Source organism: Danio rerio, chromosome 16, assembly GCF_049306965.1.
Source record: "Danio rerio strain Tuebingen ecotype United States chromosome 16, GRCz12tu, whole genome shotgun sequence".
In the NCBI taxonomy this organism is placed as follows: Eukaryota; Metazoa; Chordata; class Actinopteri; order Cypriniformes; family Danionidae; genus Danio; species Danio rerio.
This window is the reverse complement of record NC_133191.1, coordinates 5807600-5831537: the sequence shown is the minus strand read 5'-3', so window position 1 is coordinate 5831537 and position 23938 is coordinate 5807600. Positions and strand designations below refer to the sequence as shown.

Sequence of the window (23938 nt, the reverse complement as noted above, 5' to 3'; positions counted from 1 at the left end):
TATTGGAAGTGTGCATTTTGCGATACATATATTGCAATAAATGAGTGATATAATACAAAATTGTTTTTACACCCTTTAAAGGTACTCAGGAAATGCAGTTACACCAGGTAAAGATGCGGTAAGGTAAAATAACACGAAACATGTTGATTACACTGCAAAATATTACTTTTACTGTTTGTTCAAACTACTTTTTTAAAATGAGGTAAAACAACACAATTCTTGAGATTTTTTTGGGGACAACTTAAAATGTTTTATGTTCAATCCGCTTATATTTGTAAAAACAAATAAGTATCTTAATTCCTTTATGTTGTCCCAACACAAATTAAGCTAGCTTAATCATTTTTACAAATTTAAGTGGATTGAACACAAAACCATTAAGTTTTAGCTCATTTTTAAAAAGCAGGTTGAAGTAGGCATTGGCCGGAATAAGATTCTAACGGTATGAAAACCTTGGATGTAAATATCACGGTTTCACGGTATAAGATTACCAACGCAATTTCACGGCAATTCGTAACTTTTTGATTTAGTGGCTAATTTGTATGATTTCGTACAATCTAATTTGTACAATTTAGTACGATTTGCTCATCCCCCAATGACGGTTGGGTTTAGGGGTGGGGTTTAGGGGCTCCTTTTAAAAACTGCACAATTTCGTGCGTCTGAACTCGTACAAATTCATATGAATTAGCCACTAAACTGGCAAAACGTAATGCAAAATAAACTTACATAAAATAGTAAACTTACGTTTTCTCGTGAGATCAGGCTGGAGATTACTGCTCTAAAATATATTCTTTTTAAATGTCTGGGTAAAAAACAAAACCTTTTCCCCTTTTGTACACAATATATTTTAATTTTAGGAACATTTAAAATGTTTTGAAGCAGTAAACATGTCAGGCTGAATATTTCAAATAAATTATTGGCTTCTGCTGCCTTCATGTTCCAAAAACACAATTTTTTTTTATTTAAAATTACATCTTTGGATATCTTTTCTTGCTGGAGATACTGTTGTCCTAAAAAAATAAAAAATAAAAAGTAAATAAAAAAAATCTTACTCATACCGTAGGAACGGTATAGCAGAAAATTTTGATGGTTTTAAAACCTTGACTTTTCCAAACCGCGGTATACCTTGAACATGGTTACCGTCCCATGCCTAATTTAAAGCAAAACTAATTTAAGTGTACATCATTTTTAAAAATATTGTTTATTATTGTAATACTGAATTATTTAACACACGTTTAAAATTATTTCAGAAAAAAAACATCACTACAACATCTGAAAGTGAACAGCCATGTTTGACTGTTGCATGAAACAAATCATATATTTTAATAAATGTAAACAAACAACAATAAATATCATCGCCACACAAACTAAGAGTTAATTTTTTGCTGTTTTATTTCTTACATCACATGGTTTAATTGTTTCTCATAATTCAGCATCCAGACTAGAATCGTTTAAGACTTCTGGACAGTAAAACAGCATGTTTACTCCGCTTGGTGTCAGAGATGCATGTAGATATCTAACCGCAATGCCTGAACAGTCTTTCAGAGGGTGTGTTATTTAGTATGCTATAGCAATGCATTTTTCCTCAATACCTCAGCCCTAGTTTACATACTGGTGAAGTTTACATTTAGATCATCTGTGTACGAACGGGCGACTCTTACGACACCAGCTGGTGTTTGGGAGATTTAAAGAGAGCAAGACAGAACAAGACAAAACCCTCGGCAGCTCTGAAAACACAGGCCTGCAGCCGGAGGCTCGTATGTGACGCCCCTCAGAACGCATTTACACAATCTGAAAACCACAAAACATGCCACTTCTAACTGCTTTTTCCTTTTTTTTTGAAAACAGTCAGTGATAAACATAAATACTTTGCCCATTTATCTATTTTAATGACCATTTCGTCCATTATATATTGATTTTACTTCATTAGCTTTATAATTTTAACATGAATGTATATAATTACTCTAATCACTTTGCCCAACAACACCCCATTTCATGCATTTTTATAAAAAAAGGCAAAGTTTTATTAAACTGCAGTTGCAAACATATATAAAAAAAGAACTGTTAAAATATATTAACTTGACTTTTTTATTGTTTTACTACAGTTGTATTTCCCCACAGTAATTATATGAGGATTTGGCTATATATTTTTTATTGTATTATGATCTCTGTGAACAAATTAAGCTTACAATTCCCTGATAATAAACGGATAAATCAGTATCTGTTAAATAATGGCTGATATAAAAAGGCTCTCTTAAAAATCCAAGATGTTAGATGAAGCTGCACACAATTCCGCTACACTTAAGCTAAATGCACAGCACTGAAAGTTTATTCACCCTCTGATAAAAGCAAACAGACACAGCGTGACTATGTGATGCTAATTTGAATACAAATGTAATTTATTAACATAAAACATACCAATCACTTTTACCAATTGCACCGCATTTCATGCATTTTCATTCATTTATTATAGTTTTATCCTTAATTTAGATTGATTGGGGTGATTTTGTAAAGGTGTGAATTGTAAAAAAATAATAATAATCAAGCAAGAAGAATTACAATAGAGCAAAGAAAAAAGTACAATAAACAGTGCTTTGTGGTTTTTCAGAGAGTTAAACAGTATTCAGGTATAGAAATAAAATAAAAAAAACTTTTAATTTAAAAATTAAAAAAAGTTTTAATCTTCATTGTTTTAAGAATTCAGTACAAATATTCTACATTAAAGTTACAAATGTTGCAAATGTTTGTGCCTGGATGCTTTAAACTCTTTTGAAACTCCTTTGAAACATGCAAAATGAAAATATTTCACCCTGTTATTGTTAAACTTTGTGATGACTCCACAAATCTCACGTATTCTCAATTATTGTGCTGATAATCCCAACTCAACATTGCATTTCTTGCGATATGACTACTGCAGACACACACATTGTGATATCAATGCTGAAAATATATATTGTGCAGCCTTAGATTAGATAGAAAAACCTGAATCTTTCGCTGCTTTACTTGTTTGCACCAAAATTATATGAAAGCTTGAATACTTTTCATTGCATAAATTTAGTTTAAAAATCTGTGTATTTTCAATCATTTTCAATTCACTTATCTTTTGAGGCTGCTTATTCAATTCAATTCATGTTTATTTATGTAGCGCTTTTACAATGTAGATAAATGTAACACAGATACATGTGTTACAATGTAAAAACAGCTTAACATTAAAGTTCTAGTAAACTGAAACTGTGTCAGTTCAGTTTTCAGAGTGGAAGTTCAGTTTAGCGTGGTTTAAATTTCACTGCTGAAAGTCCAAACATGTAGTTACTGGTTATCTGCATCAATTCAGTATTGAAAAAGAGGGATTACTTTCTGATATTGCACCGACCCCATGATTATGATAGCGTCATCCCATGTAGCTTTTTTTTAAAAATTAACAGCGCTCAAAAGTTTGCGAGAAAATTTCAGTACCGATTGGTACCAAATTTCAGTATTGTGACAAAAATAAAATCTTTTATGTATTCTGAAATCAATATTTATATATTTTGCCTATTTTATGAAAGATTTTTTAAAAGATAAATTGATTTTATGATCGTGAAAATTTGACCAATTTGAACATGAATTTACACCAATAAAAAAAAACGAATGAACTTAAAGAACAAAACAATTTAATTATACGAATAATATAATTTCATGTTATTTGCACTATTATTTTTTATCATATAGAATATATATATATATATATATATATATATATATATATATATATATATATATATATATATATATATATATATATATAAAACATAAATTTGCATAGAAAGTACATGTTAAAATTATATTGAAACTTTTGTTTATATTTTCCAGAACAACTGACCACAGAGTTAAGGGACCAGAAAAAGATCAATCCATAAACATATTTTGTACTAAACAATGAAAATAAACATGCGTTATGGATGTGACAAAAAAGTCTGCGGGTTTACAGTATACAACATCCTTTGTAAAAATTCTGTGAATTAAACCACAAAGAAACAATGCTAATCAAAAGGATAAGAGTTTGTTCTCTATAAAAACAAACATGATTGATTTTATTTTATTTAATATTTTCACATTTATGTGGGAAAAAGTGTCGTTATGGATGTGACATCTCTTTGTTATGGATGTGAAAGATGTGAAATTGCCACTTGTGTGACTTTGGTAAATCAAATACAATACTTTGAAACCATTGACAGATGCATTTTTAAGTATTTCTTAAGTAAAGTAAAAAACTTGCTTACACCAAAAAACCCAAAAACAGTTTCACAGTTTCCGTATTTTGGTGAAAACACACACACACACACACACACACAGACACACACACAGACACACACACACACTCACACACACACTCACACACACACACACACACACACACACACACACACACACACACACACACACACACACACACACACACACACACACACACACACACACACACATATTCATTTTTAATTGTAATGAGAGCAGCTACATAAAAATTAGGTCCTAATTTAGTTGTCTAACAAACCTGGCATTGCATATTATGAATATTGTTTACTCGTTAACTAACTATAATAAAAGCAAACAATAATCATAATATGAAATTCCAGGTTTATTAGACAACTAAACTGGGACGTCATTTTCATTCTTGACATCACTCTTCAAAAAAGATGGAGAGACAAAATATGAAGACTGCATGCCTGTTTAAAGGAGTCGTTATTCAACAGATACTGCTTTGTCAGTTCATTATTAGTGAATTGTAAGCTAAATTTGGACAAACAGGTCATCATTCTATTAATTAACTAAAGGCTTGTGTTTAGTTTGTTGTGTTTCTCCTTAATAATATAATTTCAGAAAAGTATTCTTTGCAAAAGCTAAATAGGGAAATCACATTAGCAGCAAATGCTTAAGTTATCCGAGTACAACATTGTTCACATTGAATTACTGATAGTGGTAATGCTGTTTAGAAGTCATACTTGCATGCTAATTCTGCTTGAATATTTAAAGTATCATGGTAAACAATACAGAGACTGCTAAATGAACAAATGTGCGAATATAAAACTCATCTATGCACTATTTAATCAACAAACGCTGCTATCAATGCCATACTTTGATAGCCATTGGTTACTAACATGATTTACTTATTTTGAATTTGCAAATAATACTTTTCTGAAATTATATCATCAAGGAGAAAGTCCAAATGTGCAAAAATAAAACCTTACCCCAATGAGAACAAGAAGAAAACCTGTGACAGTCACTTTGATTAATTAATCATATAAATAGCCATTATGGCTTCATCACAGTGTTTCTTTCTTCGTTAAATCTCTTCTATTCAATAAGGTCTCAGATTTCCATATTAGTCTGAACACAAGCCTTCAGTTTGTTAACAGAATGATGACCTGTGTGTCCAAATAAAGCTTACAATTCACTAATAATGAACAGACAAAGCAGTATCTGTTAAATAACGACTCGTTTAAAACGACAGAGACAAAAGGGCTCTTTTAATACTCTAAATGTGTGATGAAGTGGCAAACTGTCACACGATTTCTCTATGACACTCATGCTAAATACACAGCGTTGACAACAATATACCCAGCCTCTGATAAAAGCAAACAGACACAGAGCAGATGTAAACAACCGAAGGAGGCCAAACATGAATGAATGCAGAACAATGACTGCTGAACGACATACTACGCTGCACAAATTCGACATGTGACAGCAATATATTTGATTCAGGCTTCAAATGTTTAACAAAAGAAATAAACAGCACTTCTACCTGAAACCTCTCCACATCTCGCGTGTGTATAATATGTTATAAGGAAACAGCGGCGGCGATGCGGCACTAAACACAACGCCAAACAGCGATACTTACTGTAGTCCAGATCATCCATCTTGGGGGCTTTGCTTTTAGGCATATATGTCTCGGAATCGAATGTCATTCAATAACCGAGAGATAAGGATATATATAAATATACCCCACTAACGAAAAGGAAATAAATAAATATCAAGGCGGAGGACCGAAAGGACTCAGACAAAGGAGGAGTTGAGAGCGGAAGTTACGCCTGCCAGTGAAAAAACCCGACCTGGAACTGCGGCCATTTTGGTAAGGGCTAATTCTGTGTATTTTCATTTATTGTTTCTCTTGTCTTTGCCTCATAATACATATTACTTACTTGCTATTACTTGTACGTATACACAACTTTTAAACAAAAAAGGTTTAGTGTTACGCTTTCCCTTAAACGTCTGTAATTCAATAACCATGAAGTTTAGACACCGTAAACGTAACTATAATTTAAAACATCTATTTTGAAAATAATTCAGTTCTTTGTTTATGTTTACGATTGTGTTTTACTTCCTGACCCAATGATAGCAATTTGTCGCTGTTGGTCAAACACTCAACTGAAATGTAGGCTATGCTTAACTGTTCAGTATGGCATGATCATAGCTAAAAAAAGTTATTCTTTGTTTCTAGAAAATAAATGTTTAAAATGCTATACAATGTTTAAAATAATACACATTAGTCTACCTAGTTTCCACACCAAATATATATAATTCAGTATGCTACGTTTCCTAGCTAGCATAGTAACAACTAATGCATTCTGAAATTGTAGCTGTCCAAATTAAACATTAACAACCGAAAACACAAGAGCAGGTTAGCTGTATTATGAGACTTTAGTTATACATTTGTATAGTAGCATTGTTTAGTTAGTCAAATTTGACGACTGGTTATAGCTAATTGTGGTGATTTTGGTTTTATATTTGCATATGTGTTCGTACATCCGAAAAGTATTTTTTGCAAATTCTAGTAGAATTGGAAAGCAACCAATGCTATCAAAGTTCAGCATTGTTCACATAAATAGTGATAATGTTGATTTGAAGTCATGTGCAATTTCAGATCGATTCAGAGTAGCGTGGTTAACAATATAAGGATCATGTCACAAGTTGTCAAGGTGTGCTCATGACAGTATGTCATTGTAATTCATTTTTATTAGCCTTTTACCTGCTGAAAAAAACGGCCTAAAGCAGCCTAGACTGGCTAGTTGGTTGACCAGCCAGGTTTTAGAGGGGTTTTGGTAATTTCCAGCCTGGTCTTAGCTGGTCAGGTTAGGAAATGAACAACTAATAGCTGCTTGACGAGCCTGGTAAAAGCTGTACATAGCTGGTTTTAGCTGGACTCTCAGCCTGGCTAGGCTGGTCAAGCTGGTTTTAACTGATCATCTCCCAGCCTGACCAGCTAAAACCAGGCTGGAAAGGGCTAAAACCAGCCTGGAAATGGCCAAATCCCCTCTCAAACCAGACTGGTGGACCATCTAAAACCAGCCAACCAGCTTAAACTAGTTTAAGCAGGTTTTTTCAGCAGGGTTTTTATTGAACACCAATGTGCAAATATAAATCTAACTTTTCTTCAATCTGGTTTTACAGTAGGCTAATTAGATTATATAAATAGACCGTAACCTATAAATATGATGACATTCTGTGAGTGGATCATATTTAGCCACTTGATTGTGCTTATGTAACTCTCTAAATTTCTTCTCATTTTAGTCTTTTGTTGTGTCTGCTTTGGAAGAACTGCTTTGTATTCTACTATAAAAATGCGCAATAATGAGCCTGATGATTCCTCTCACATTTGCTGATATGCTGTAAGTATCTGGGTTTACAGTAGGCTAACTAGATTATATAAATAGACTCTAACCTATAATTATGATGACATTGTGTGGGTGGATCATATTTAATCAGTTGATTGTGCTTTTGTCTAAATTTATTTCCATTTTTAGTTTGCTTTGGGAGGTGTAGTCTACTATAAAAATGCTAAAAAATGACCCTGATGATTTCTCTCACATTTGCTGATATGCTGTAAGTATTTAGAGTAGCTTATGCAGATTTGTTTGACCCAAGTACGACAGCAGAACATACTTTATACTTAGACAACAATATTTATTATTTCCTACATTCAAAAAATCGTATAAAAAATGAAAGTAAGAATAAAATAGAATCGTCAAGGTATAAGTGCATTTGTCTTCAGATCTTAAAATGTTCTTTAAAAACATAAATACATCAAGTATAAAATCAAAAATATAACAAAACGTCATAATTTACAAGTTACACTGTAACTGTAAGCTGGCAGATATTACAGCAGAATAAGCTTATTTTATCAAGATGTAACAGTATTATGAACTATATGACAAACAAAAGGAGACATATTTGGAGCAATACAGTACTAGTTAATTTGGACTAAATGCAAACAAAATCTATAATGGAAATACAGTATATGTGTATGTGGAGATACAGTGAGTTCACTTTACTCTGAATCAATCAGAATACTACTTGCTTTTATTAAGGGCACTTGGTATTACAGGGATCTCCTGATTGAAAGAGTCTATAAACACTAACCAAAGGGAACATCGACAAAGCGCCTAACATAGAGCCAAGCTGCACCACAGCTCCACACCACACGAGGGCGCTGTGGCCTTCATCTCGCAGGATCACACCAATAATCACCTTCACATAGGATAGAGAGAGGACAAATATGACCCAGGTTATGACCTAAAGACGAAGGGAGAAAAAGAGCAGAGACATTTTAAGATTAGGTATGCTTAGGCGATGTACATACCAGTGCCTATGTCTGCATTGCACTAGCAAACTAAACATCTAGAGTCTTACAATGAGTGCTGCTCCGAGGTCATCGTTGATCAGCAAAGGACAAGGACTTAGTGCTGCCATGGCCATTATATATGCTCCAAACCCTGTTCCTGTTACTGTCAAAACACCCATCAGCACCAGAGACCTTGGGAGTATTTAAAGAAAGCATGTCAGCCAGTCAAAAGTTTCTTATTAGTTGCATGAATGTGACTTAACCATTGTGTCTCCAACATGATTGACAGAGCTATAGATTTCAGCTCCACCCTAATCAAAGACAACTGAACAAGCTAATCAAGGGCTGTTTCTCAATATGCGTTCTTCAGCGGTCTTGCGTCCACGTGTTCTCATGCAATGTCATCATCAGCTGCCTAAGTTCAGTTCCAATACTCAAGACCGCAAGTACGGAGGACGCGTGAAACTTCCCGGATGTGATCTTGATATCGAGGACGCACTGATGCAGACTTGAGCACCGAACTCGCTCTGGAAGTCTCAGAAGTCATTGCGACTGGAGGTAGGAAGCGCAGCAATTTAGATATTATTAAAGTTCAGAGATATCACTTATTTACCTCAGGAGTTTCCCTAAAGGAAACGGTGAAAGTAAACATAACCATGAACATCTTAATATAGGAATAAACACATTAAGGGTGTTTATTTGCTGAAATTGGTATTAAAATGTGTTTTTTTTATATTGTGCAGAGTATATTTATAATGTTTTTATGCAAAGTATATATTTTGAAGAGGGGAAAAACAATAAATCGTTGTATGAGTGCTGTAATGTTTAAATAATTTCCATTTAAAACACGTGAAGGTCACGTGACCATCAGGAAGAACGCAGCATCTTAATTCTCAAAGGACGGTTTCTCTGCCCTCGCGGTCTCCTGAGTTCCTTCTTCCGAGGACACCTGGCAAGACCGATCTCCACAAGAACACAAGACTGTTCTCTGCGTTCTTGGAATTAAGAAACAGCCAAGGTGTTCAGGGTAAATGGACCCTTTTCACATTTCCGGGTTTCTCAACAGCAGAAGTTGTCATAGTTGGTTAACTTAGAGTGCAGTGAATGGGAGAGTACAACAAATATATTGTTTACAATTCTATTTGCTTATATTATAAAAGAAAAACTCAACGATGGTGTTATCAAGACTGTCATAAAAACATAATTAGAAACGCCTCGCATAAGTGGTAATATTTTTTTTATGTGATGCAAAGATGATTTAATACCAATGCTAACTTGCAGCAATTCATAACTTTTTGATTTAGTGGCTAATTTCTATGAATTCGTACAATCTCATTCATACAATTTAAAACGATTTGCTTATTCCAAAATGACAGTTGGGTTTGGTGTCACACCTTTAAAATTGTACATTTTCGTACAACTGAACTGAATTCGTACAAATTAGCCACTAAACTGACAAAATGTAAAATAGTTAAGTTTCCTTGTGAGATCAGGCTGTATAATACATACAAAATACATATAAATGTACATGGTTGTTGTTGTTTTTTTTAAATCAAAATAAAAAAATCTTTCAAGGATTTAAGATGCTGATGACTGTTAAACACGTCATGCCAGTCTTGTAAAAAGGGTCTATGGGTTGTTTTCAGACGCATCATCAATCTTCCAAATTGGAAGCACAGAATATAAACAGTTCCACTGAACCAAGTTCAATTAGCATATTTTTCTGATTTTTGTTGCTCAAAATGATCAATTATTGTCTTAATTTTGGTGTACTAATCTATCAGCCTGGGAAAAAAAAACATTTAGAGCACTATACTTCCAAAACTTATAACAAATTAAGTAGACATGAGAAAAAACAATTTGTGTAAGGAACACAAGGGTCTGTAGCCAAACTGCAGCAGGATTTCGAGAACAAGAGTCTTGACAACATTCATGTTTGCTCTTATTTTGTTAAGTAGGTGAAATATTTAGCAATTATCTTAATTAATTAAATTAATTAGTTTCCCCAAAATGTGAATTTACACACCATTTATTAACCCCCACGTAGTTCCAAACCTTTATGAGTTTCTTTATTCTGTTGAACTCAGAACAAGACATTTTGAAGAAACCTAAAAATACGATCTTTGACTTCCATAGTAGGGGAAATATGATACTATGGAAGTCAATGGTAAGGTTTTCAGCTTTCTTTAAACTATCTTCTTTTGTGCTTAACTGAAGAAAGAAACTCATAAAGAATTGGAACAAGTAAAGAGTGAATAAACGACCACTTTTTTGGTTAACAGTCCATTAAATGAGTTTCATTAGCAAGTTCAGGTGTGTATAAAAAGAGTTAAACTCTGCCAGAACAGGTTTGACCACCATTGGTCTAATCAAATGCTGCATCTGAAATTGCATACTTCCATACTTTATAGTATGCTAAAAACAGTATGCAAGCCGAGTAGTATGTATGAATTCATAGACTAGTGCGAGTGATTTACATGTTAAGTCAATGCAAACGCGTGAATGGACATCTTGTGGCACGAATGACGCGATTTGCACGAATGGCGCGGCGCAAATTGAGCGTTTCGCGCGAATCACTCGAGTTCGAGAATCTGAACTTCAGCGGACATTCGCCGCGTTAACCAATCAGGAGCTTGCTCTTGTGGGGGCATGATTGTGATGTATCCACTGTTGTGGGTGTCCCAGGGGAAATCCTCCAGCCGACACCGACAAGAAGTTCATCAAACTGGGCTGGGCTGAAAGCCTCTGTCAGCCAGGTTCAGTTTCTGGAGGAGTTTATGAGCTTACAGAGCTGGATGCACCTCTGAAAGGATGTAGTGGACTCAAACACAGCCATAAACATAGACGCTGTTTATCAGCCTCCATAAAATACATAAACACAGTTATTTTCTTCATAAAATCCTTGTTAGCCCTTTAGCTATGAAGCTAGAGTCACGGGGCAGACAGAAGTCCTGCCCATCACGCGAATCCGTGTCTGTCCTGAAGTGAATTTGACGCGTGAATGATGCGGGGTTTGACGCGCGAATGAAGCGAGTAAACTCAAATGTTCACGCGGCAATTTACGTGCAAATAGCGCGATTTATCCGCGCGTTCTGCATCTGGTGTAAACGTAGCATAAGAAAAACAGTATGCGAGAAGTTCCCGGATGACCTACTACTTTTAGCGAAAGAACCCAAGAGAATTAATTAATGGGATTAAAGCGATGCAACTGATAAGTAGGTTACGTAATAATGATAAATGGTGGATTTAGTACTTCTGAGTTCCATTCATACTACTCACATTTATACTATAACATACTCTTCTAACAGTGGTGTAGTAAACTCGCATTCAAATGTAATACCTACTAAGTAGTAGGCGATTTCAGACGTAGCCAAAGTGTGATATTATTCTCACCTGATTGGTACAAACATGGCAATGAAACAAGCCACTGGATTGGCAACTGAGGACAAGGTGGCTGCAAGATGATAAGCCTGATTTCCATATGGCAAGCAGGAGTAAGACTGGACAGACGGCAGAACTGCATTGGTCAACGCATTTACCCAGGCCAGAACTACAAAAATAAAGACCAGCTCTGTTCTGCTGTAGGTTCCTTTCCCAAATGAGCTACGCTGTTTAATCGCCGACCCCTCTGGGAAATCTAGCATGGGCCTCTGTTCTGGAGTTTCATCGTTTGGGGATTGACTTAAATCAATCTTCTCCACCCGCCGGGAATCGTCAATATAACCTTTCATGCTCTTGTGTTCTCGCGCCACAGCTGGATGCAAGTTGAGTAACAAAAAAGCCCCCAGACACACCATCATCATCGCACTGAGGAATAGGAAGAAACCTTGAGTGGAAAAGTTGGCTGGCTGATAGTGTGTCTCTAGCAAGCTCTGGGATATGTTCCCTAAGCTAAAGTTTGCATTCGCACTTGCATTTTTACAGTGCACCACTCCAACACCTTGGACGAGAGCCACCAAAGCCGGAACCAAACCGCTGAGACCTTCTCCGATGAAATAAGTGGTGAGATACTGAGGCTGTAGACGCATCATAAAGGGCAGGAAGGTGACGGATGATGTGCAGTCCACCACAGACAGCAGAAAACTGAGTGACAGTAATGCAGCGCTGTGTTCTCCATCTCCAAAAGTAAGTGTGTGCTTCCAGAGGAAGGCCAGGAGGAAGGTGGCCACCACACCGACAGCCACTATGGTGTAGATAACAGGCCGCTCGTCCAGCACGCCCGGTCTGAAGCGATGCATGAGCGTGATGAACAGAGGCCCGATGTTGGCCATCTGGATGATGATGGTGAGGTAGGAGGGCAGCAACCAGCCCTCTGGGATGGCAGTGACGATCAGAGGAAGCTCCACCCACATCCCGTTGATGGCCACCCATGATCCAATGCCAAAGAGGCAGGCCAATACGTGCGTGAACAGCGACATGATGTCCACACCTCTAAAAGGCAACAGGTTTTTAAAGGTTATCTGAAAGATGGAAGCACAGGTAAAGTGGTTACTTTAATATCAGCTCCTTTTTCAATTGGTCTTCATACATCGTTTGTTTATATTTATGCATGTGTACATATACATAAATTACATTGACTTGCCTAAAGTACACCTATGATGCAAAATCAACCTTTAAAGATGTTTGGACAGAAATCTGTGAAAGTTTAGTGTGTACACAGTCAAATTGGGGTGATATAAACAGAATTTTTAAAATTATTTTTTTAGATATCTGAAAATGAAATCAGGATCCAACACCCAGAGGTTTTGAGGATAATTGCACCTTAACGTAGCAGTGTGGATTTTCCCGCCCATGGATATTTGTTTACAGGTGCGTATTATCATGTCCACAGGATATGCAAAGAAACTGGAATTAAAAGATCTGTTCCAACTATCTGTGATCAGCTGCATTTCTAGGAGTTTTACAAGTTTAAAATGTTTTGAACCCCTTCAGACACTGTGTCCATTACAATGGACATCACATGACAATTTTTCTGAAATTTGGAACATAATTCATGTCTGAAGGGGTTAAAACAGTGCATGTTAACCCTTTAACTATCCCACCAAAAAAAAATTTTTGGATTGCATTTCTTAACTCTTGATGTCGCTAGTTAACACACTCAATGCATATTTTCAACACATCCCATAATTCCTAAAATATCAGCCACTACCAAAAGGTTAATATGTCTATTTATGGTAAACGTACCGTACCTAATACATATACTATGAAAAATCTGACAGTATGAAGTGTAATTTATAAAAAAAAAAAAAAAAAAATATATATATATATATATATATATATATATATATATATATATATATATATATATATATATATAAAAATCATTTTTGAAAGCTAAACCATCTTTATTTTTTGAAGTATGCCATAAAATATTTCAAATTCTCATTTAACATGTTTTCTTGTTTACTATTTTTACAATAAAACCCAAAATCAAGTAGTAGTGCAACAGGATTATGTTTGTTTGAATTTGTTTTTTTTTTTTTGGTAAACCAACAATGCTGTGTTTATAAAGCCATTATTTAAAACACTCATTCTTTAAATGACTTTAACAGTCATTATTTAAAACAGTCAAAACATGGTCAGCCATTTGGTAGATGGGCAGTCAAAGGGTTTAAGTGTTTAATTTAATATTATTTCCTTGTTTATTGGTCTTCAAGTACTGTCTGTTTGTTTTATCAAATCTCACTCCTTTACCTGTGTCATTCACTTTCTTATTTATGTATGTGTACTCTTCATAAATTGTGCTGACATGCTCTAACAGTGAGTCTTAACCACTATCCTGGAGTTCTCACAACACACAGCACATTTTGTATTTCTTTCTTGCCTGACACACCCATTTTCACTAATGAGCGGAAAATATCTCTAAAAGAGTAAATAAAATGTACTGCATGATAGCTCATTGCGAGCATTAGTTCCAAGTTTGTTGTTTGTTTGTTGGAGCTGTGGTCTTAGGAATTGTTGAACTATGTTGGTAATGATGGAATTCACATAGTTAAAAACCACAGTGGACTAAACCACAGAGTAGTTTTTTTGGGAAATCATCATATTTTAGAACAAGGGTGTTTAGTTTACCCCAGAGGGCCAATTTCATGTAGAATTTGGCTCCAAAACACCTGCCTAGAAGTTTCCAGCAATCCAAAAATCCTTGATTGACTGGTTCAGATGTAACCCTTCTGTGGTCTTCTGTAGTAAAATATAATATATGACATTATAATATTCTGTACGTTCATGTTATATATATATATATATATATATATATATATATATAAAGGCATAGCTCAATATTAAGATTTTAATACATGGAAATGTTTATGAAGCCTCAGACATTGTTTCCTCGTTCTCATGTAAATGAGTGTAAAATCCCTGTGAAAAACAGGCCAATCAGAACAAAACACCAACTCTGATCCTCCACACTGCATCAATAATATGCACGGATATACGCATGACTGCGTTAGATTGGCCAGTAATTCCTAGCAAAGTTACAACAACGACAACAAACTTTCCCTTTTTAAAAAACATTTATTTAAGTGTATATTAAACGTAACATACATGTGTAACTCTTATTTTGAAATCGGGAGAGAAACAGCAGTGTTATTTACAGCTAAACTTTACTGGAAAGCAACCCTGTTGAAGCATTTTAAGACAACCCTGTAGAAGCATAATATTTGCATCATTATACAGTTGAAGTCAGAATTATTAGCCCTCTTATGTTATTATTTTCCCCCTATTTCTCTTTAACGTAAAGATTTTTTTTTTTTTAAATACATTTTCACATTTCTAAACATGATAGTTTTAACAACTCTTTTCTAATAACTGATTTCTTTTATCTTTCCCAAGATGACAGTGCATGATATTTTACTAGACATTTTTCAGGACACTAGTAATCAGCTTAAATTGACATTTAAAGGCTTCACTGGGTTAATTAGACGAGTTATAGTAATTAGGCAAATAATTGTGACAAGGGTTTGTTCTATAGACAATAAAAAATATATTAACAGGAGCTAATAATATTTACCTTAAACAGTTTTTTTTTTTTACATTTAAAAACTACTTTCATTCTAGCTTAAATAAAAAGTAAGACTTTCTCCAGAAGAAACAAAGGAAATAGTGTTTATAAATCCCTTGCTCTGTTAAACATAATTTAGGAAATAAAAACAATTCACTAGAGGGCTATTAATTTAGACTTCAACTTTATATATCTATGTTCCCTTAGCAGTTATATACAAGTTCCCTATGACATTTCTCTTTTGTGTATATTCCCTGAAATTCTGCATTGCATCAGAGACGTCACATGACCCGTCCCATTCAAACTTACTACTAAACCCAAACAGCAGCACAGGTTACTCATAAACTCACAATACTACACCAAGAGTTCCTGCAATCACCTTCCAATTCAGCACAAACTCCTTCCTTATGACATAACCATTTCCTTATGCTTGATTACACGATCATTAAACCAGTTTGTGTTCATACCAGCAGCTAAGGACTATTCCCTGCCCTTGAATCTCCTTTTGCCTCATCGGTTCACAAAACACCACTCAGACACACACATACACACATCCCACCTGATTCTCCTGAGGTTTCAGTACATTGTGACAGCACTTTCTTCAGCCTTCAGTGTGTTAGTTTGAGCTCTGTTTGTCTCGCTCTTTATATACCAGATCCTCAGCTCTCTCTTTTTCTCTCTCTCTCTCTCTCTCTTGAAATGAATTCACCTGACGGTAATAAAAGCAGGCAGGCGCAAGCTGTGTGAAGTAGGGGTCCTTTATCCCAGTGGGCGAACATTCAAAAGCATGTGCTCAAAGAGACTGAACAGGGAAAGCATGACACAGAGACTCCTCCTACTCCTCTGTCTCTCTCTCTCCTAACAACCTTGACACAGCACAAAACAGGAAGTGGTGTTTATTACATGACACAGTCTGAAGCAGCACCACCTCCTGACATTCAAATGATCCTTTAAAGAGACAGTTCTCCCAAAAATAAAATGTCCTCATTAATCACAATCAAGTGGCTGTAAACTAAAAACACCATATCATTTGTACTCAGAAATTGTATATATTGTCTTTGTTGAAAGCTATTCCTGTTGGTTTGGTACAGCTGAAGGGGAATAGAGTGGAGGAACTATGACGTCAATTTGTAGGCAAAAACCCAGAAGTGAGTTCCGGTTTCCTCGTCCTAAAGTCAATGGATTTTTTCAATGGGATTTCGCTTAAATCGCTTACCCTGCTAAAAAATCCAGCTTAAACCAGCCTAGGCTGGTTGGCTGGTTTTAGCTGGTCAACCAGGCTGGTTTTAGAGGGGTTTTGGCCACTTCCAGGCTGGTTTCCAGCCATTTCCAGCCTGGTCTTAGCTGGTCAAGCTGGGAGATGACCAGCTAAAACCAGCTTGACCAGCCTAGCCAAGCTGGGAGTCCAGCCAAAACCAGCTATATCTAGCTTAAACCAGGCTGGTCAAGCTGGTTTTAGCTGGATTTGGCTGGTAATTTTCCAGCCTGACCAGCTAAGACCAGGCCGGAAATGGCTGGAAACCAGCCTGGAAGTGGCCAAAAACCCTCTAAGACCAGCTAAAACCAGCCAACCAGCCTAGGCTGGTTTAAGCTGGATTTTTCAGCAGGGTATGGTTCGGGGCTAACACAAACTCAATATACCTTTATGTTTTATTCTACGACATAAAACACATCCGTTACTCACACTCGTGTACGCTTTTTTAAAAAGACGGTTGCTATCAAGTTGCTTAATGGGACTACAGGCGGTGTGGGAGACATTATACGTCATCGAGCTGATCTGGAGCGCAGCTCGCTTGTGTTGAACATTTGGATTGGTCTGTGATTTAAGTATTTTCATGAATAGTATTTTATAGTTCGTAGTATTTTTCTAATTGGGAATTCATATTGTGTGTAGATGATAATTCTTCATTTGTTAAGACCGTCGAGACAGATTCATTTGTTGATCATTTGTTTTAATTAAACGGCATTATGAAGATACTGATCACCAGTGCAGCCTGTCTCTCTCCTGCTCTCAGTAATGCAAACGTGTGAATAAATGTGTAAAAATACAGACATTCACTGTCATTTTAACGTGACTAAGTGATTTTTTTTATCTGTTTTTTTCTTTATTTGAGCACATTTTACTCTGTCATAACTGCAGTATTTACACTGCTCCCCAAAATGTAAAGCATATGTGACAGTATTAGGCTGCTTTTCACTGTACGTCGTGTCGTAAAAAGAATATTGAATGTTGCTCTGTGTCCATGATGAAACTTGCAGGAATATAGACTTGTCCCTCACGCCTCATTTCTGTCGTCTGTTAAGGTAAGCAGGCTGTGTGCACGCGAGCGATACACTTATTTAAATATGTCTTATGATAATACTATGTACGCACATTTAGACACACAGTTTTAAAACTTTTAAAACCGTGAAGAAAAACAGATCATTTTCCCAGGTAAAAACCATCCAAAAGGCATGTAGGTCTATGTGTTTTTGCGTATTTATTTGTTTATAATATATAGCGTGGATTATAATATAATAAACAGTGAGATTAACTCTTTGTCATGGACATTATTTCTAAAAATAAGCGTGAAAAGTTGCGTGTCGCAGGGTGGTGCTGACGTCACAGGCGAGCATCCTTAGTTGCTGTAGTCCGTTTATAGCCTAATGTTAGCTTTTCAGTTTTTGCGTTTACTTTTAAGATCCAAAAGTGCTCAAAGTTGTATTTTCGTGTGAGGATTATCCGGCTGGACAAAACGTTAAGTGTAATGAACAGTGTCAACACAGAGCTTACTACTTGCAATCTTCGAAAAGCCTATGGAAAAATCCTATTGGGATTTTATCGAGGTAACCAGTTTTATGCTAGCAGCCGATTAGCCTACAAGGTGACGTCATAGTTCCTCCACTCTATTGGGTTATTCTTCTGTGATATCAAGATTGGGCAATCTTATTCTTTTTGGTATTAATTTTACTGGGCAGAGCTGTAATAATAAAACTTTAAGAATATTAGTAAATACACAGCTTTTCACTTCTAAAGATAAGAAGAGACAGAGACCCCTTGTTTTTGATTTTCCTGATGACAAGGTGGTTCGATTTCGAACAAGATTTCTCTCTTTTCCACTTCTAATGCAAAAGAAGGTCATTCATTCATTCATTTTCTTTTCGGCTTAGTCCCTTTATTAGTCAGGGGTCGTCACAACCGAATGAACAGCCAACTTATCCAGCAAATCCTTTACGCAGCGCATATCCTTTCAGCCGCAACCCGTCACTAAAAAACAGCCATACACACTCATTCACACACATACAATACAGGGAATTTAGTCTACCCAATTCACCTATACCGCTTGTCTTTGGACTTGTGGGGGAACACCCGGGAGCACCCGGATGAAATGTATGTATAGAAAAGAATGTATGTGGCATTTGCCTGGGCATTTTTGCAGTAAATAACTGTAAAATTGCAGCAAAGTCTAATGCTACGTTCACACCACCAGACACGGAAGAAGCGTCAAGCATGAGTGATGTACATGTTATGCAATGTAAAGACACGAATAGACATCCTGCACAAATGATTTGTCAGGAGTTGAGCGTTTTGCACGTTTGACGAGCTTAATGCGCGTATCCCTCAAGTTGGAAAATCTGAACTTCAGCAGAACTTTGCGCTGGTTTACGACAGAAAGTTTCAGTCAACGTCATTCTCGCTCAAGAAAAATGTCTATAGTAAAGCTGTCCGGGTCGATCACATATCATATGAGAAGCACTTCTCACAAAACCGATGCTTAACACACATAAATACTGAACATGATTTGATTAAAACTGCAGATCAATGACAATAGCCTACTGTAACATCTGCGATTATATAAAATAAATAAATAAATGCAACATATATGAACACATACAGCCCCATACAGTCTCCGATATGTTACCAACTACAGAAAAACTACCAACAGCATACATTCAGTCCTTATTTGGGTTAAAAAACAACACAAAATATAGCCCACAATCAGAGCAAACCTCTCATATATGTCTTCACCAGCACAAGTAATTCTGTCATTTCGAGTTCATAATAGTCCAAAAGGCGATGATAAACATGGCAGTTTGTTCATGGTTCAGGTTGCTGACACAATTTGCTCTTGTGTTTTTCCGCGCATCACTCTCGCGTTTGTCCTTTTCTTTTCTAAAAGGATTGGATGTCGGAAGAACTTCGATAATCATGAACACGTTATTATCATCAGCTCAAGAAGTTCCTTATTTCAAATATAAATGCCTCATAAAACAAAAACAGGACACGGCAGGTTTTGTTCTTCTTGGCTTTGTGGCCGTTCATCAAGACTCGGCTGTGTATTCAAAACATGGCGGTTCCTTTGTTTTCATTCTCCTGCTTCTGCGAGTGACGTATCTCTGGAAACCAATAGCGGGTTACCAAAAAGTGGTACGGTACAGTTCTCTTTTACTGTAGGTACCTTTTGAGAGTGGAAACGGCCATGAAAGCTTACCGGACCGTACCAATCAGTGGAGACGGGCCTTTAAAGCACAGCTACTCTCTCAATTAAATCCATGTTAGCATTTCAGCAACGAAGCTAGAGTCCCTGGGCAGACAGAAGCTCCGCCCATGACGCTAATCTGCATCTATTGCTTAGTGAGTTTGATGTGCGAATACAGCGAGTAAACTCTAACCGTAAGCTCACACCGAAAGCGGCGAGAGCGTCCAAGGTCGCTCTGACAGCCCTGGCGACAACGGTGTCTGCCTTAAGCTCCGGCAGCGGGGGCGTCAAAACTCGCTACATTGATCTCGAATTTAAAGGAGCCGTTGCAGCATATCAGTTACATTCCTGCATAAAACATGTTTCTAGCGTGAAAATGTTGCGCACTTCTTATCAAATTCATATAACATTGGAAGATCAAGTTGCGTATGGTGTGGCTTTGCTCTATTTATCAAATATCCGTCCATATGTCTGAAATATCCTGAAGCAGCTATACTGTTTGTCTGTCACGTCGCATGAGATTCCCGCTTTTTTAAGATAAATATAACATTAATGCACATCAGTAACTCGCAAGTAACTTATTTAATGCATGTTCCTGTAAGAAAACATTGTAAATAATTAGAAATCCGGCGACCGCAGTCATCAAACCCTTGGAAACAACTGTGGTTGGAACCAAAGTTCACAGGTCTGTGTTCTCTGAACTCCTATTAAACGGTGGATGTCTTCATTCTGATTGCTTGCCACTGAACCGCGTCATAGCTCACTACCATAAAGTCGACTTGATTTCAACTCTCCTCGACGCCCACGCTAGTGAAGACACATTGTGCTGCTTTTCGCCGCATATCGCCGTCGGCTCTCATTGAAAATCAATGACTTCCGGCTACTTTGACGCTCTTGCTGCTTTTGGTGTGAACGAACGGTAAATGTTCACGTGTCTATTTATTCACAAATAGCGCGATTCGTGCATGCTACCTCTGGTGTGAACAAAGCATTAGCGTATCCCATGACGCCATGCGAGAGAATTGAAGAATGGAAGTGAAGCAACACAACTGACACAAGTAGGTCATGTGATAATAACAAATGGCGGATGTGGTGCATTTAAATTTCATTCATACTCCTCACATTATATAGAACATACTTTTCTAACAATCGTGTAGTAAATTGAAATGTAGCTATACTAGTATAGGTGATTTCGGATGCACCCTCTGTTTTTGTTTTGATCTCTGACTCCACACACTGCCCAATTATATTTTGAAAACTGTGACTAGCACAGTAGCAGCCGCTGAAATGAGATGCAGTTTCAGAGTTATCAAAATTTATGTGAGGTGGTTTTTAATTAGCAAATAATACATATACATCAAAAAAGCAAACATTAGCTGATTAGCCATAAGATGATGGTTTCTACTCATCAGCTTTGAGTAGAAACCATGTGATTGGATTAAAAGCAGTGAACACTGTCTTCATCCACCTGCTTCTCAAGAAATACTTTTATACAGTACAGTAGTTATGTAAAGCTGCAGCTGCGCTGAAGTATGTCAAAGGTCATACATCACTGAATTACAGCTCAGTGAGATCCTGAAAGCTTTTATTGTCACCTACACTCATGGGAAACACAATTACACATTATTTACCCTCTCTGAGAAACAACTGGCATTTGAGAAAGGAAACGGTGAAAGAAGGAATTGTTTGTGTGTTCTGACTTCAGTAGAGCTGCTCTAATTACTGACTGATTATGCTGATGATCACCGTTAATATTCATTTGGATAACATTTCATTCATCATGCTCTAAATCCATCGCAATCCATCGTTGGCTCAATTATGGAGAAATTCATCTGTTGAATTAAAAAGTGTCATTTAAGTTTAATTAAAACAACTAACTCAATGGATGGGTTTGTCCATATTTCACCCAACATCTCATTGAAAGTGAAATGATTTTGATCATTTGAATTGATTATTTTCACTCAGGATATCTGCCTCCTTAAATATATGTATATATTTTTGTCTTCATTCACATTTTGGGGTACATTTGAACGTCAATATTGAGAAAAAACTTGTTTTTTTGATGGAAAATTTACAGCCTGATTTCACGAGGAAGCGTATGTTATTTAAGCTTATTTATGTATGAGCCCAATTATTTTTTGCCCAATTTCTGTTTAACAGTGGGAAGATTAAAAAAAAAAAACATTTCTAAACATAATAGTTTTAATAACTCATTACTAATGACTAATACTAATAAAATTTATTTTATCTTTGTCATGATGACAATAAATAATATTTTTTCAAGACACTTCTATACATCTTAAAGTGACATTTAAAGGCTTAACTAGGTAAATTATGTTAACTAGGCAGGTTAGGGTAATTAGGCAAGTTATTGTATAATGATGGTTTGTTCGGAAGATTACCGAGAAATATAGAGCTTAAAGGGGCTAAAAATTTTGCCCCTAAAATGGTATTAAAAAAATTAAAAACTGCTTTTATTCTATCCGGGAAAAAAACAAGACTTTCTCCAGAAGAAAAAATATTATCAGACATACTGTGAAAATTCCCTTGCTCTGTTGAAGAAAAAAATTCAAAGGGGGGGCTAATAATTCTGACTTCAACTGTATGTTTTATCAGTTTAGTGGCTAATTTGTACGAGTTGAGTCGTATGAAAATGTACAAATTTCAAAAGGGGGTGTGGCACCCAACCCCGCCCATAAACCCAACCGTCATTGGGTGATGAGCAAATCGTACTAAAGTGTACGAATTAGATCGTACAAATTCATACGAATTAGACACTAAATTAAAGTTACGAATTGCTTTGAGATTGTGTTGAAAATGTCACACACATAATCACAGCTGATTAGTAAAATTGACTAAAAACCTGTGTTTATATAAATGTGGGACAAATATGTCTGTAGACAAAAAAAAAAAAACTGAAAGTGAAGATATTTCTAGGGTACATTTTTATGTACAACGTTGAAACTGGAATGTTTTTCCTTTTATTTTTGATAAAATTGTCATACATAATTACAGTTGATTAATAAAACTGACTAAAAACATTTTTGTGTGTGTTTTCAGGTGCTCAAACTCTTCCTGCCACTGAATAAAAACAGAGAATGAAAACAGAGGTTATTGTGACTTTTTATCTCAGAATTGTGTAACACCAACTCACAATTCTGACTCTCAGAATTTTGAGATGTAAATTGGAAATGTTGTCAGAATTGCGAGGTTTAAACTCACAGTTCTGAGTAATAAAGTCGCAATAGCGTTATGTAAAGTTATAATTTTAAATTCTATAAATTATTTTGTCTTATTCCAGCCAATCTAAAAAAAAAAATCTGACTTTCTTCAGAAGAACAACACAAGGAAAACACTGGAAAAAGTTCCTTGGGAAAGATAAAAAATATTTTAAAATGAATTAAAATTTGACAGAAACTCTTAATTTTGTCTTAAATTGTACACAAAGGATGAAACTGACCTGGTGTGTGAAGTCTGTTCTTCAGTGTAGAACCGAAACGCTGCAGAGCTCAGTGTTTTGACTGATTTCAGAAGGCAGGACTGAGCGATTTCTCTACAGTTTCACAATAACAAAGGATTGCTTGACTCAAATGTCAGTCTTTCCTTCAAACTCATATAGTATCCTGTCAACACCTCATGTAAAAATTATTGATTCACTTCCAACTGATACTGAATATTAAATAGGGGGCTATTATCTCCAACTTCTAAAAACATAGATTACCTAAACACATGAATTTATTCACAGAATACCAGCTTATACCGCATGACATGTTAATAAACCATCTTTGAACCTGATCACAGATAAAATCTGAGAAGGTTTTTAATTAACAAAATGACTTTTTGTTCCTGTACACATAGCTCTCAAATGACAGAGGA

General features: G+C 35.9%; 2 protein-coding genes across 6 annotated transcripts in view; both read right to left on the bottom strand.

Annotated features, from left to right (window-relative positions):
* The window catches only part of cyth2 (cytohesin 2), a 29470-nt gene extending 23434 nt beyond the window's left edge, over positions 1-6036 (bottom strand). For all 4 annotated transcript variants that reach the window (XR_012391941.1, XR_012391942.1, XR_012391940.1 and 1 more), the window contains exon 1: positions 5876-6036. Coding sequence is in view for 1 of the 4 variants with exons in the window: in XM_005157846.6 (XP_005157903.1) it covers positions 5876-5942 (67 nt within the window). In the remaining 3 variants the exon portion in view is untranslated. The remainder of the gene's footprint in view (positions 1-5875) is intronic.
* Positions 6037-7917: 1881 nt separating this feature from the next.
* slc52a3-2b (solute carrier family 52 member 3-2b) lies at positions 7918-23859 on the bottom strand. 2 transcript variants are annotated; one of them, XM_073924866.1, is made up of 4 exons: positions 23523-23859; positions 11990-13056; positions 8665-8788; positions 7918-8547 (listed from the first exon to the last, which is right to left on the bottom strand). In XM_073924866.1, the coding sequence occupies exons 2-4, from the start codon at positions 13012-13014 to the stop codon at positions 8338-8340; spliced, it is 1359 nt and encodes a 452-aa protein (XP_073780967.1). In that variant the 5' UTR covers positions 13015-13056; positions 23523-23859; the 3' UTR covers positions 7918-8337.
* Positions 23860-23938: the final 79 nt, after the last annotated feature.

Bases quoted from the DNA above. Each gene is read 5' to 3' on its own strand.
- slc52a3-2b (XM_073924866.1), bottom strand. From the start codon at position 13,014: ATGTCGCTGTTCACGCACGTATTGGCCTGCCTCTTTGGCATTGGATCA. The intron at 8,789-11,989 runs GTGAGAATAATA...AATACTCCCAAG, and splicing joins GCCATGTTTGTACCAATCAG to GTCTCTGGTGCTGATGGGTG. The intron at 8,548-8,664 runs GTAAGACTCTAG...CTTCGTCTTTAG, and splicing joins ACCTCGGAGCAGCACTCATT to GTCATAACCTGGGTCATATT.